The 15,244-nt window shown below is 39.1% G+C and overlaps 1 protein-coding gene across 4 annotated transcripts in view; it reads left to right on the forward strand.

Annotated features, from left to right (window-relative positions):
* Positions 1 to 14,411, forward strand: part of mcamb (melanoma cell adhesion molecule b) — a 35,830-nt gene extending 21,419 nt beyond the window's left edge. The window contains exons 2-17 of one of the 4 annotated variants that reach the window (XM_058634653.1): positions 3,518 to 3,642; positions 3,735 to 3,966; positions 4,715 to 4,785; positions 5,409 to 5,496; positions 5,635 to 5,811; positions 6,373 to 6,503; positions 6,712 to 6,850; positions 6,953 to 7,068; positions 7,345 to 7,486; positions 8,244 to 8,371; positions 9,206 to 9,347; positions 10,564 to 10,620; positions 11,334 to 11,360; positions 11,845 to 11,968; positions 12,518 to 12,629; positions 12,741 to 14,411. In XM_058634653.1, the coding sequence (XP_058490636.1) occupies positions 3,518 to 3,642; positions 3,735 to 3,966; positions 4,715 to 4,785; positions 5,409 to 5,496; positions 5,635 to 5,811; positions 6,373 to 6,503; positions 6,712 to 6,850; positions 6,953 to 7,068; positions 7,345 to 7,486; positions 8,244 to 8,371; positions 9,206 to 9,347; positions 10,564 to 10,620; positions 11,334 to 11,360; positions 11,845 to 11,968; positions 12,518 to 12,629; positions 12,741 to 12,743 (1,814 nt within the window). In that variant the 3' untranslated portion in view covers positions 12,744 to 14,411. The remainder of the gene's footprint in view (positions 1 to 3,517; positions 3,643 to 3,734; positions 3,967 to 4,714; positions 4,786 to 5,408; positions 5,497 to 5,634; positions 5,812 to 6,372; positions 6,504 to 6,711; positions 6,851 to 6,952; positions 7,069 to 7,344; positions 7,487 to 8,243; positions 8,372 to 9,205; positions 9,348 to 10,563; positions 10,621 to 11,333; positions 11,361 to 11,844; positions 11,969 to 12,517; positions 12,630 to 12,740) is intronic. The other 3 variants (XM_058634654.1, XM_058634655.1, XM_058634656.1) reach the window with 3 other exon arrangements.
* Positions 14,412 to 15,244: the final 833 nt, after the last annotated feature.

Here is a 15,244-nt window from a genome sequence, read left to right on the forward strand (position 1 = left end):
CATATGCACAAGTTTACCGGATTGAAATAGTATAAGATAATAAGAGCTATTTTTTTTTTATCTTTCTTTTTTATCAATTCTGTGTCCCACAGTCATTGATTAGACATTTGAGATTCTGTCATTTTTCAGGTCAGGAAATTGAGCCAGTGTAATAAAGGCTTATTTTTTTGCCCACTGTTATCAAACGTACAAAACATATTCTTCTTCAGTGGATGTGTTTCGTGTTGTCATGACAACTGAGCAAACTTGTTTTTGCTGAAGATGCAGTTGAAAGCTTTCGATCATGAATGCTTATTTTGTTTGAATTTAGTTTCTGTTCTGAAACTTACAAAAAATATTATTCATTTAAAATTAGGGATGGGAATCTGTATTGGCCCGGTACTGATCAAAATCACTGGATCGGATATCAGACGGATAAAAATGTAGAATCCGATACAACCCAAAAATCCTACATCTACATATTGCGTGCACCACAGGGTGTGAAGATGTAAATAAGTTAGCAAAAACATTTTAGCTGAGTCATGTTTGGGCTGTTTATTTTTGTTATTTTTGGGAGAACAATATTTGTTACACAGTTGGAGAATGTTGTCTTTGAAATGAGCACAAATGTGTTGTCAATAGCTTCATAGTTCATAAATGATCGGAATAATATCGGTATGTATTGGTAGAAACTCGAGTTTGTGATAGCGGTATTGGTATCTGACACAAAAAAAGTGGTATTGGGACGTTTCTATTAAAAATCAGTTTTTATGATGTAATTATACATGTAGATAACACATGAGACTATATAATGTGTTGTGAGGATTAATTAGGCCTGTCTTAAGAAGACTGCTCGTTTTCTTTCTTTCTTTCTGTGTGGAGTTTGCATGTTCTCTCTTTTTTTCCCTCTGGGTTCTCTGGTTTCCTCCCACAGTCTAAAAACATGCAGAGGTTAACTGGACACTCTAAATTGCCTGTAGGTGTGAGTTGTTTGTTCCTATATGTCAGCTGGGATTAGCACCAGCAGCCCCGCGACCCTCATGTGGAGGATAAAGAGGTAGACACTGTCTGATTGGATGGGTCTTCAGAGTATATATGAGTGTGGAAGTAAAAATAAATGAGTAAATAAAGGTCAACGCAGGACACAGGACGACTCACATTTACATTTCCTCAAGCAGCACTTGACATAAACTCGGATATTTCTTGTCATATTGCCACAAGAAAAGCTGCATTCACACTGACACTCAGGAAAAGCTAAATCCATCCTGGCAGCTACAGCCGTGGTCTGTAGCATGTCACTGGAGGTCCTTCCTATAGACTAGAGGGAGGACGTGCTGTGGTGAGAAACCCTTGAAGGGGAAAACCACTCATTCCTCAGAAACACATAATGGAGGAACAGTGGAGCTACTATGCCGCCTGTAAATTGACTCTTTCTTCCTGTGAGAGGGTGACATGTTGGAATGCAGCACATTAATGTGGACATGGGTGGGCTCCTCATTCCTGTCATAGCATCTTTTTCTTCCCTTTGACACAACATGGCTCCGTCTGTCTGCATATGCGTGTCTCCTTTGACTTTGTATGAGCAGGATGTATGGATGCAGAAGTCCGGTTCTGTCATGAAGATAGAAGATATTTTGGATCAGCAACAGTGGCAAGATAAACTGCCGACACAGACAGCTGTCATATTAGATTATTCTTAACTCTCATTAACAGAGTGCCATGCAGCTTTATTGGCGTTGGGTTTTGAACGGTCAGGTAAATAGACGCGGCTTAACGAATGTATTAGACCACGTGTCATAAAAACGAGAAAACAAATATTTTAGAAATCTCTGAGAAACTTTTATTGTTACTTATTTGGCAAATAACACACTGAATTCACCTTTTTATTCCCAAATTTGGTTATCTGAGAAGTCAGAAATAAATCAAGCATAACATTCAACCACTAAAACTAGCATTTCTGTTCAGGAATGCAAGTAAATAACTATAATTTGACATCTTAGTCAAAAAATAATAATGTGCTTTACTATTTTTAAACTTCAAAAATATAATTTCTTCTAAAAACTGGTGTACTAAGCATTACAGAAACATAAAAAATCCCCACTTCACCCTAACAACAAACAGTTTTTTTTTTTCCCAGAGATTCCCAGAGATAAATATGTTATTAGATCATCAGACAGTGGATCGGAGACACAAGTCTCGGTTCTAACAGCCGAGGACGTTCGGATTGAAAAAAATCTAATACAATTGACAAAAAGTCAACGTCGAATCATCTCCATCAAAGAAAATAAAAGCCCTACACTGCTCTTTACTGTGTTTCGGTCAAGTTTTATGAGTATAAGATCTGAAAATAATCTTATTTTTGATCCGACTGTAATTGAATGTGAATTAAACAAACACAGCAGCATCATAATGATTTTAAGTTTATTCCTCATTTGACTTAGTGGGAAAAAATAGGTAAAACTGCCCTTTAATTTAGGGCAGCTGTGGCATAATACGTTTTGGTCTAATATATTTGTTAAGTACTATATAATCTTATGTATTACAGTGGATTCATTACTCTTTATGACATGGTTTGCGATTTATAAGTCTACATTAAATCTATTTAATGTATTCAAGGACAGGGATATAGTATAACAGTATTTGTAATTACTGTGATAAATATTTATATATATATATATATATATATATATATATATGTATATGTATACATCATTTACAACAGTTTAAAGTTACATGGACAATTAATAGAATGCACTGACACACAAATAAGGTCAAGGGATGAAATATCACATGCCATTAATTATTAGAAGATGTGAGTCACTGGATAAATAATCACCCTCTCCAGTGTTCGAGATGCACTATGTCCTGAAACGAAGTGCTTTTTCCCATTTTTTCCAGAATAACTTTCGATATCTGGCAGTCATTAACAAATTACTGTATGTTAAAATAGTGTATTAACAATTTAAAATGGAGAAAAACTAAAAGTTTTATTTCGAAAAAACACTATAGATTTCTTTGTGTGTTCAATTTGAAATTTGAACAGTATAAAACGTTATTTACAATAACATTTGTTTGAATTTTTGAACTTATGTTTTTCCAACTTTTTTACCGTAATAATTACCGTAATAACCACACGTTGACTTTGACTTGCAACTTCTCAGCTTTCAGAAACCTTTGGAATTTTGCTGATAATTACTGTAATGCAAAGTGTGCTTGCGCAAATGTGTCATCTGCAATATTTTGTTCAGTATGTTTTCATTCATTACTACACGTTCACTTTTAATTTGTGAATTAGAGAAGTTTGAAGAAAGTCCTCGACTGAAGCCTTGGTTTGGTGAATAAATAAAGACCTTTGTCAAATGACTATTGGATATTTTGGACAAACAGATGGATATTTTCATCCATCTGTATTCGTTCAGTTGGTTGGACTTTTTAAATGAAGCATTTTATGGGACATTGACATTGGCCGGTCAAACGACAGAAGCTTTAACCTGAAAATTCACCTTTTCAACAACCGTGTTCCGTGTCTGTCTTGCAGCCTGGGCCGCGGTGGACGTGAACATGGAGGACAGAGTGGAGGTGTTCAGGGGAGACACTGCCCAGATCGCCTGCATGTTTACATCAGCCGATGGCATCGGTGGCGTGACCATAATGTGGTTCTATGTGAGTCTCATGAAGCCTAATGCACACACACACACAGATAGAAGTTGGATGTTGACATGAAAGTGATGTTTGATTCGACCTCTGACCTTTAGATGCTACGAACGGGTGAGAGGAAGCAAATCTACTTCCAGGACTCCACCATGAAGATCACAGAGCAAGGCACACCGTACTCAGACCGGATCAGTGTGAACGGAACCGGAGCCAACGGAGTAGTGGTGCTGACGATCAATGACGTGCAGCTGCAGGACGAAGTGGAATTTATCTGTTTCATCAAAAGTCTGACAGACGGGACAGGGGAGGGGCGGACAAAGCTAAGGGTGTTTGGTAAGATTCTGTCATGTTTTAACATATACAAGTTACCAGTAGATGTTTCGCAAAAGCTCTGGATTTACAGTATATTCTGTCTTGTTGTATGTTTTCATGGATATTCTTAATTCTTCTTCTTTCTTTTTTTTTTACTTTGTCTCCTTCTTGAGGTTTCACCCCGCCCTCGTTTCCTTATCTTTTGTCTTTTCAACTCAGACGTTGCGTTGAATGATGTCAAAATACATATTCACACATAAACATGATGTGGTACTCATTGCCTTGGTCCCTGAAAAACAAATGTTCACTTTGAAAGAAATAATGAAAGAAAGAAAAAGAAAGAAAATAAAGATCATTTTTTTCAAAGCTACAGGGAGAGGTGTTGCAGAGCCACATGAGGCTCCAGAGCCCGGGGGTACAGCATCTCTGTCAGCAGAAGCTCAGTTCACGTCTGTTTCTACTTCCAGCTGCTTATTTAAGAGCTAGAAATGCTGATTGAAATATTAATAGTTTAAATACTATACAAAATGCTTGTTCCTTGCACTCATTGTTTGCGGGGGAAGGCAACAGAAGTTATTTATTGGAGCAACTTCCAGAATTTCATCTGCTTCCTTTCTCTCCACCAGTCTCCAAGAGTCGGCTAAAACCTGACTGACTTTCACTGTTTGCTTGTCAACAAACATCCTAACATATTAATGCCAGAATTGTCAGGACACACGCGTCATTTTTGCCTCTTCAGCTCATGATTCAGTTTTTGATTCCTATGCAGAAACACCAGACCTTCCAACGATCGAGGGCGTTGAAACAGCGTTCTCAGTCCATGACCTCGAGCAAGCCAAGGTAAACAAACTTTAAATAAAGAACATCACTGGAATCAGGGACGTGCACATGATTATAGAGGGGCAGGGGCGCAAAAAAAAGTTAAATCAGGCTTTAATAACACAATATGTAGCTTAATTCATGTAAAATGAATAAACAAAGTACTTATAAAAAGCAAACTACTTAGTTGTGTAGCTGTGAGGGTTATGTAATTGCCATTTCTTTTTTGCCAACAAATTATTATCAACATAAGTTTATTCACATTATCATAATACTGTGGTTTGTAAGACATGCAATTCAGCTGCTATTCTAAAAAGCAATAAAACACTGCTTTATTATGAGTCTATTTATTGTTGTATATAAAGACGTTAACATTGAACATTAAACAGTGAAACATTGAACATTGAAAAAAAATACAAAAATAAATCATGGAAAAAACTTAAATGTGAAAATCATTGTCCCTGCTTCTCCTGTGACTGTTAGTAGTAAGATTTGTGGCAAGATAAACAGCCGACACAGACAGCTGTCATATTAGATTATTCTTAACTCTCATTAACAGGCCGTTTTCTGAAATATGACTCATACTGACGCACGTTGACTTGTTTATGAATATGTTTCTACTCTCGTTCTCTCTCCTGTCATAGATCGGAGTCTGTGAGGTGACCAATGGTTATCCGAAGCCAAACATCACGTGGTACAGAGAGAACACGCCGCTGCGCAATGATCATGGCGGTGAGACAGATTCACGCCAACATTTGCCACCCAGTGCTCCACTATTGAATCATACTTAATGAGATTGAATGAGATTTTTTTGTTTCTTTTCTCTCCATCCCTCGTCGTGTGTGCTCTGTAAACGTTGCTGTCCTCCAGTGTCGGTGGTGACCAGAATCACCTCCGAATCCTCGGGTTTGATCTCGGTGAAGAGCGAAGTGAGCATGATGGTCACGAAGGAGGACAAAGACGCCAAGTTCTACTGCGAGGTCAACTACTTTGTTCCCGGGGGAACACGCATGACGGAGACAAACCGTATTAACATCACCGTGAACTGTGAGTTCACGTATGAACTTTGCTGAATATCGTTACTCTCTTCCTGTTCCTTTCTGTAGATAGATATTTTTTAAACTGTTTTATGTTTTTATTCTGCTTCAATTCATCTGTGAGACTGTTCCATCATTTAACACACATACTTTTTAAAGTTGTCCTGGCACACACTGCATTTTTAAATTATATTCCCTGTGTCGTTTTTCTCAAAACCACGTCTTTATTTTATTTGGAAGTAAATGATTTCTTGCTTTGAATATTATTTGCTTTAAACTGAATCAGATCTGGAAATTTTAGAATTCTGATTGCCCTTTTCTGCAATATTTCTGAATATTGCTTTTGTACGTGTTTCCCAAATATGAACTTCAATCTCCTGACATTTTGACATTTGTCTGAAAACGTCTTGTGTTTGATTTCTTTTATAAAAACAAAGGAACAGCAGTACCATGGTACCTGAATAACCACAGAACAACACAGAAAACGAAATGATCTCAGGTTAAGGATCAGGCTGACCAAGTCAGGACCTTAACGTGTCAACAAGTTTGTGCTCTTCATTCTCTGTTTCAGACCCCTCCACTGCTGTGAAGGTGTGGGTGGAGTCACCGAAAGGCAAAATCAAGGAAGGGGACACGATTGAGTTGCAATGCCACGGCGACGGGAATTCTCCATTCTCTGTCTTAACAATCAATCACGATGCCGTAAGAACGCACTTACCAGCACTTTTGATCCCACGATTCATTCAACAACGATGTTGTCTTTCGCCGCATAAACATCCATTAGTCGCTGTTCTGCAGCTTTTGACTGTGTCGTTCAAATTCCTCAGTCGACGGAAAGACTTTTCAAGAGCTCCTGTTGAGTTAAAGCGTTTTGTTTATGTGCTAATCAGATTACAATGGCTTTCTGTAGGGCCTTGAGGAGAATTTGGTGGACAATAGGTTGGTGCTGAGTAACGTGACTCGTCTAAACAGTGGAGTTTACCACTGCAACTCTCTGGACTTGGAATCCGATGAGGAGGTCACAGGAAATACCACCGTTTTTGTCAACTGTAAGAAATCTGTGACTATGACAACACCTACAGTTTTACTCGTGGTGTCACAGTGTGTGCAGTCATTTCCCTGTCATTTCTTTTCCTCTGCTGCGCGTGCAGATCTAGACCCTGCTGTGGTGATTCCTCATGACACTGTCGTGATACAAGGAGAGGAGCTGGTGGCCACCTGCAATGCCCTCTCTTCTCCCCTGACGCACACAGTGGTGTGGTTTAAGGTCACTTATGCACACACACACACACACACACACACAATATGACTTCAGAAACAGCAGCAACATTCTTTTAATCACTGCAATATGCATGTAGAAAAACTGTTGTCCTACTCATTCATGTACTCGATCATTGATTAATGATAATTGGTAATGCCACACATCTGTTAAAATAGAGAAACTGGTTCACTTGTGATCATAATTTACTAAAAACTATTACAGCGGTAGTCGTTCTTGTGTGTGTGGGTTAAAAGTGTGCCTCTTCCTGTTTGGTGTGTGCAGGATGGGCGGGAGATATCCAGGGGTCACACTTTGAAGCTGAAGGACACTACATTCAGCACAGCAGGGACGTATGTGTGTGTGGTGACTGTTGCTGAGATTGAGGGAATGGAGACCAGTGGCACACTACGCGTCACAGTCAAAGGTAAGTCTGATCACCAACACTGACAATGCGCTGCTTTCAAGTCAATTAAAGATGCTTAACATGTTATAATGTAACTTGTGTACATGGATTTATATGGGTTTTCCTTTTCTTGTTTTGAGTTTTACTTCATTTTGTTTGGATCCCTGACTCGAGATGAGTGTTTAAGTGTGACCACAGAAACCGTGTAGTGCAACACTGCTTCCATGAGACAGCTGCAGCTGATTCAGATCGCTGCTGCTCGTGTTCTCACTAAGACCAAAAAAAAATGGAGCCCATAACTCACGCTCTGAGATCTAGACCACTAAGGTTAACTGGGTCAAGCTTGCTCTGTGTTCCCAGAACCAGGATTAAACATGGGAAAGCTCCCAGGAGAGAATGTGCCTGCTAAATCAATTAATTATTTTAAATCGAGCCTGAAAACCTACCTTTTTACCACTGTGTTTAAATAAAAACAAAAAATATTTGCACTATGAGCACCTCAGCCATAACTGCAACTTTTAATTTTCTCTCTCTTTCTTTTACCTCTCCATTTATATGTTTTTATTGTGTTTTATTATGTCTTTTATGTCCCTTATGCTGCCACCGCTGCTGTATTTCTTTCCTTTTTATTGTAAAGCCCTTTGAAAGGACTTTATTACTATTATCAACATTTTATTTTTTAGATTAGTGTGGCACTATGTTTGCAGTAGCAGTAGTTAAAGCGGAGTTGTCATGGGAGAACATGTTAACCTTATTTCTCGCTTCTCTGTCTCTGCAGGACAACCACAGATCATCAGGCCTGATAACACAGACATAGAGGAGAGTTTTGAGAAGTCAGTCAACCTGAACTGCATGGTCAGAGGTTTCCCTGTTCCCAGCATCACCTGGACCACATCTGATGGACAGGTACAAGAACAAGAACTCATTAAACTCATGCATCTGCAGATTTTTATAATTTACTAATAATAAAGGGCTATCTTATCTTATCTTATCTTATCTTATCTTATCTTATCTTATCTTATCTTATCTAATTAGATCTTGATTCAGCTGTGATGTTCATGTCAATTTTTAATGCTTCAGCAAAAGGTTCTAACCTACAACCTCTATATTAAGGGCCATACTGAAGAGAAACAAAATATTAAATAAATCTTTCGACAATAAAGTCGTAATATTACGAGAATGAAGTCGTAATATTAAAAAAGTCATAATATTACAAGAATAAAGTCTTAACTTTAGGAGAATAAAGGTGTAATGTTAATAAAGTCATGTTACAAGAATAAAGTCATAATATTACTAGAATAAAGTGGTAATTTTAGGAGAATAAAGCATGATAATGTGCCAGAATTATTAAGTATTTTTTATTTGTGAAGCCCCAATCAAAATGTAACTTCACGAAATGCTCCGCGTTTGTCATCTTGACGCAGGTTGCAGCTGATCATCTGAGATTGTGCGACATTATTCTTGAAAGATTAAAAAAAAACAAAAAAAAAAAACTTGTCTAATAGTCAAAACAAAATGACAAAATATGTATGAGTGAGAAAAACAGGTGAGCGACGTGGAAGGAAACTGCCGAGTCATAGAAATTACACAATCTGATCTCAGAAGTATAAATCAGGCTTAGTCATGATCATGTGACCAATTTTCTATACTAAATCCCTGACTGACCTAAACTAACACTGTTCTTCTTCTGTCTGTGCCTGAACATTTCTCTTTGTCTTCACCTGTGTGTCTCTGCGCCAGGTCCTCAAGACAGTGTCCCAAGAGGAGACTGAGGACAGTGTCAATAGTGTGGTCAGTGTCAAGGTCATGTCCGACATCACTGCTGTGTGCAATGCCTCCAATGAATACGGCACGGAAGCGCTGACCTTCAGCATCAAAGCCAGTGAGTCCCGCTGCGTCTCCTTCCTGTCACTGACCTTTTTGTTAATGTATAGTATGTGTATGACTCTACCTGGTAGAATTAAGATATCCAGGATATCTTGACCTATGCTACTAACTTCATCCTGACTTAGTCGGTTGCACGAACGTCAACCCAGGTGTAATTTATCCTGGCACGTGCACGTTCACGTTCAAGTAGACCGTGAGGTCGATCACAGATTTACTGATACAGAACTGGAAACTTATGATAAGGTGAAACACTTGATGTGTAAAAAATACAATACAGTCGCTTTTACTAAGATCAGAGAAAAAGTAAATACTTACAGAGCTTATTTGAGCAAAGTAGGCGTTTTTATACTGTTCTCTGTTCTGTACTGTTCTATACTGTTCTATACTGTAAACTGAGGTTGGATACATCAGGATTTCATGTAACAAAGCAGAGGTATCCTACAAATAAAACTTAAAAAAGGAAAAACAACACAAACAACTTCTGCTAATGAGCTCCTCGCTCAGTCACGTGACCAATCACACGCCAGAAAACAGTAACACAACACAAGTTTCCCCACTGGGACTGTTAGACAACGTGATTATATGTGAAGTTACCGATTCATATTCTTATTGAGTGACTTGTGTGCTATAGCAGTTTATGGCCAGTAGGAGGTGCTATTGGGTGTTCTGCATACAGTTACCGAAGAGAGCTGAGTGAAAAGATAAAGTTTCCTGTATTGATATGCAGAGAAATCACAAATACATGAGCCACTGATTTTATCACGTACACTTGTGATAGTGCAGTAAATCATGCCTTTATTTAAATGTGACAATATGAAAATGTAAAAAATAATAATAATGATGTCATCCCTGTCAGATCATCTGTGGCGAGTTCACTCCTCTGTGCTGTGTGATGATTAATTTCGTGCAACCGACTTGAGGCTAAGTTCAGCCAGGATAAACAACATAGCCCGGCTTAATCCCTGATCCTAGTTTGGATCATCAGACCCCTTTTGTCCTTCCTTTTGTTTTTTCCCCTCCTTGTTGTCGTCGTCGTGGTTATTTTTACTTTGTCGAATGACCTTGACCTCTAAAGTGTTTGCCTTTGATTTTTGGACGTTTCATTTGTCAATGTCGTGTCTCGCAGCTGTGTGGCTTGTCCATGTTCACCCCTTCCCCCCCAGTTTGTTAACAGGGAATGTCCTCCCCTCTGTGCATCTACCTTTTTTCAGCTATACACACCACCACACAGGCCTCCACCACTGCTAGTACTATTTCCTCCAACACAGGTAAGACGATAGTCAGTCTTAACAAATCAAGCCTGAAATCCATCACTTAATGTTCATACATTTGCTACCGTAGTTAAGATGCCATGAGTAAACGAGGAAGAAAGCAGTCGTATTGAGCGCGGTGCTTTAGTTTTTAGCAAAGGATATTTTCACGTCGATCCTCCTCCTCAGTGAGTCACAGAGACAAGGAGGAAAAAAAACAAACTAGAATCAGTGTTTGCTCTCATTAAAATCTCTGTGTTTTATAACTTTGAACGTGTAACATAACCGAGACCTTTTAAATGCTGCAAGGCGTTATATTGACTCATGTGTAGGCGCAGTCCTTGTGTGTTTTTTTCTATTTTCTGCTCGTTAAGGTTATAATTGCACTCATTGTTCTTATACGGGACAAAAGTAATCAGATGAATTATTAGATTAGATTAGAAAAAGATCCCCAACATGATTGACCGCCCGCAAACCGTAATGGGTATCTTTGTTTGCATTATACCGTGCAGATATACACAACACACACAGCCACAAATCAGCGTCAAATGCCAAAAAAAAAGATCGGATGATAAGTTGAACATCTATTATAAGCAGTTTGGGGCGTCTGCTGAAGCTCTAATTGTCCTGTGTGAATATATGTGTGTGTTAGGTGTCCTGATACGAGTTAACCCAGTCACTCACTGATAATATTGTGCTCTTGTGGGTTTTGTTTTTTATTTAACTTAAAGCAGAAGCACCAAAGAAACTCAAGAAAGGTTTGTATGAGACGCTGCTGCAGATCCTCCTTCACCTCTCGACCTCAGAGGCAAAAAGCTTCCACCTTCTTCTCCTCTGCTGCACCTTCCTTTTCTCCACACGCTCCCCATTTCTCTGCTGCTGCTGCTGCTGCTGCTGCTGATGATGATGATGATTAAAACACCTTCCCCTTTGCAGGTTGTCATGCTGTTGTAAACACATTCACATGCTCGGACACACAAGGCATGCAAACCTGCAGAGTCGGAAATCAAAGCCCACAACCTTCCAGTTGAAAGACGACTTGCTCTGCCACCGCACGCCTCTCCTCCTTCACAGTGAATCATGCATGTCCTGCACTGCACTGTGGAAATGCTCTCTTCTCTTCTCACACACTGTGGAATGCTGCATCATCTGCCAAATGCGATCCCGTGTTTCTCTCTCTTCTGTGTTCAAGAGAGCGCTTTAATAACCCCTGTGCTTGTTCCTGTGCTTCTTCTCCACCAGAGGGCAGTGGCGTTATCATTGCGGTCATCATCGTCTGCATCCTGCTGCTGGCCATCCTGGGGAGTGTGCTCTACTTCCTTTATAAGAAGGGCAAGATCTGCGGCCGATCAGGCAAACAAGACCTGTGAGTGTGACGAGATGAGTCGCTGGACGTGATCACAGTGGTCAAACTGTGGAATAGTAGCTGTGCTTTATCATTTAGAAAGTTGACTATGTGTTTGGAGGAAAATGTTGACTTATGCTATAAAGCAAGTGAGAAATAGGCACATTTTTGAGTTCAAATAAATAAATAAATTCCTACTTTCTAATTAGCCTCACCTGGCAAAACGGAAGGCTATGTCTATGTTTTTATGACAATCAAACCAAATTATTACTATATGATGACACAGGGCGTGTAGATCATGTCATGTCAACCTAAATGTTTTTCTTTTCTTTTTCCTGTACTTGTTTCTTGAGTCGTTCATATGAATATGTTTTTTTTAAAAAAATTTTAAATGATGATTTTTTAAAAGGCATAATGTAAAGCATAAGGGGCGAGGGCTTTCTTCATTTAGTTGTGATGTTTTTTTTTCCAAGATGATACTGTTTTCTAGCCTAAGTCGCGACAGATTAGGGTTGAGCAGAATGTCACTTGTGTGTGTGTCTGACTTGAAACGCGTTGTTGGTTTTGCAGCTCCAAAGAGAAGTCCAGCAAAGACAACATCGTGGTGGAGATGAAAAGCGACAACACGGAGGAGGCGATTCTCCTCGGGGTCAACGGAGAAAAACAACCTCCCAGCGACCAGGTAGGACATCTGCTCTCGATAATAACTCTGTCTGTGCCGATGTGATTATGCCAATAACATAATTAAACCTCCTCCACTTCTCCTCTCTTTGTCTGTGCTTACGCTCTGGAGTGAAGGGTGGTAAGCACCTGGATGTGCAGAGGTGAGGAGGTGACTTCAGACGCACCCAGTGCTGCCCCTGTTCTTCCCTCTCAGGCTCATACCCGCCGATGCCTTCAAGCTTCCACCGGGAACTCTTTTCCTCCACCTATGTCATGGAAAATGCTCCGTCAACGTCCTGACGGAACAAAAGAGACTCCAGTTATACAAGCTGCGACCTCTGCTCACTGTGCTTTCACTTCCCGCCACATTTCTCTTGAAATGCACCCAGAGCTTTAACGACACAGGGCCCCCCGCTAATAAATCTTCCGACTCGTTAAAAACCAACGACCGACCTTAAACTGTGTGAGCCTCGTACAATGCTGACCGACTGTAGAACAAACATTAGAGCACAACTGTTTTTTTTATACCTGACTGAGCATCAACACCTCAGGCAGAGCAACCACAGCCTGAAGCCGCTCTTTATCAAAAGTGTACATATTATATAATCCGTGTATATATATTTCTTTATTTAAAATAACAAAATAAAAACAAAACAGAAAAACCGCCACAGATAAATGAGCAGATAGTGTTTTATTTTGTTCTGGTATTTTTTATAGAGAGCAGGGAGAGCTGAGGTAGTTTTAGTCATTGTGTTGTATTTTCTTTTTTTCTGCTAAAGTCTCCACACTGAAGTTTTGGGCACACAACAATGTCCCCCTCATACGCCACATCCAGCCTTGCCCAAAGTTTTGCCTTATATTTGTTTTTGTCCTCTACAGCGTATACTCCGGTTTTTCCACGCCCCCAGTTTGTGCATATTAAAGAAAAAAAAGGTGAATTCTCTGTTTAGGATTTGCCTTAGAAGGGCTAACATTTATTTGTTACTTTGTTGTTGTTGTTGTTTTTTTTCCTTCACAATCTAGTTTTGATATCTTCTGTGTGTGTTTTGAGTTCAAGCTTTGCCAACAGTCAAATAAAAAAAAAAAAAGAGTTGTAGATGCCTTAGAAATGACAGTTGTGTAGAAACTCTCCATTTTTGTACTTGGGTCATGTTTAATGTTCCGTGCACTGATTTCCTTTGTTATTATCCGACATGCAGTTGTGTTTCTTTAATGTGAAAGGGTTGTTTTATGTAATGTGACTGTATGTGAACGAAAAGTATTACTGTAGTGATGAGGGCAGAACAGATTTGGTCCAGGGTGAGTATGTTTCATTGCATGAAGTTGACCTGTTTCTGTTGAATGAATTTCCTTGTGTTGACTGAAACTTGAAATAATCTGTTGGATCAAAGACAGAGCGTCACCCTCAGGCCTTACATCAACTCTACTCTCATTTAAATGTAACGTCGTGTCGACACACGAGTGTCACCTTAACATAGACGACTACTGAGGAGTGGAGAATAATGGGACTCAAAATATGCAAATCAAGTCGGACGACAATAAACAATCAACATGCTGCGTGCAGCTTCTCAGACTCCCCCCATCCCGTCCTCCGTCTGTCAGTTTTCTGTTCTTGCTGTTTTCATGAACTTACCACTATTTAAATTGTTTTGTTTGAGATCTGTTAAAAATGCAGTTTTAATACCATGGAGTTTTAATTCTTGTCAGTGATGGCAATCAAACCCATTTTACCAACAAAGTCATTGTTTGTAGTTTTGAAAAGTATACCAAATAAAGATTGAATGTTAAATGAAAAGAGAAACTGGTGGTCCCAAGACTTATGTACTTTATTATATCGGTTACAGCCAAAGCTACTGTATGTCATTTCAATTGGAGCATTGTTTAACTGATAAACATAAACATCAGTAGTTATTTGTTTAATGTTGAGGGAATTTTTTCAATGCACCACAGTGTAAGGCCAAACACAACAATAATAATAACTAGAAAATTCTGCGGCGAAATTTCTTGCTGCCGATTTTGGGTGGACTGCACCTTTAAAACTTGAAGTATTTAGACCAGGGGTGACCAAAGTTGTTTTTAACGAGGACCATATTTGATACTTTGAAGATGCTCAGGGGCCAACGGTCAATTGACACCTTTTTTAACAGTAACTTTTACATACAAATGCACTGTTTAATTAAAAATGTAATTTTCATTGTCACAATTATCAATTTTAAATGTCCATGTAACAAAATCAGCAGGAGTGAAAAAAGAAAAGAAAAAGAAAAAAGTATTCTAACTGCCGGAGGTTGCTTTTAAACCCATGACTCTGATTCCTAAAAACATCTCTTTACCAGCGGAACACATTATGAAGGCCGATTTTTGTCCAAGTCCCTCCCTAGCCATAAATAATACTGTACAAAATCTCACTGAGGGCCCTGATTGGCCCGCGGGCCGGATTTCAGCAGAGTGTGTCACTGTAGGAGCCATACTAACCTATGACTTTTTTGTCCATTTTTGGACGACATACTAAAGTTTGACTTTATTTGTCTCATTTTGGACGACATACTAAGCCATCACTTTTTTTCCAAATTTTGGTCGACATACTAAAGTATGACTTTTTTGTCACATTTAGGACGACATACTAACCTATGA

Source organism: Solea solea, chromosome 7 (assembly GCF_958295425.1).
Source record: "Solea solea chromosome 7, fSolSol10.1, whole genome shotgun sequence".
Lineage (NCBI taxonomy): Eukaryota > Metazoa > Chordata > Actinopteri > Pleuronectiformes > Soleidae > Solea > Solea solea.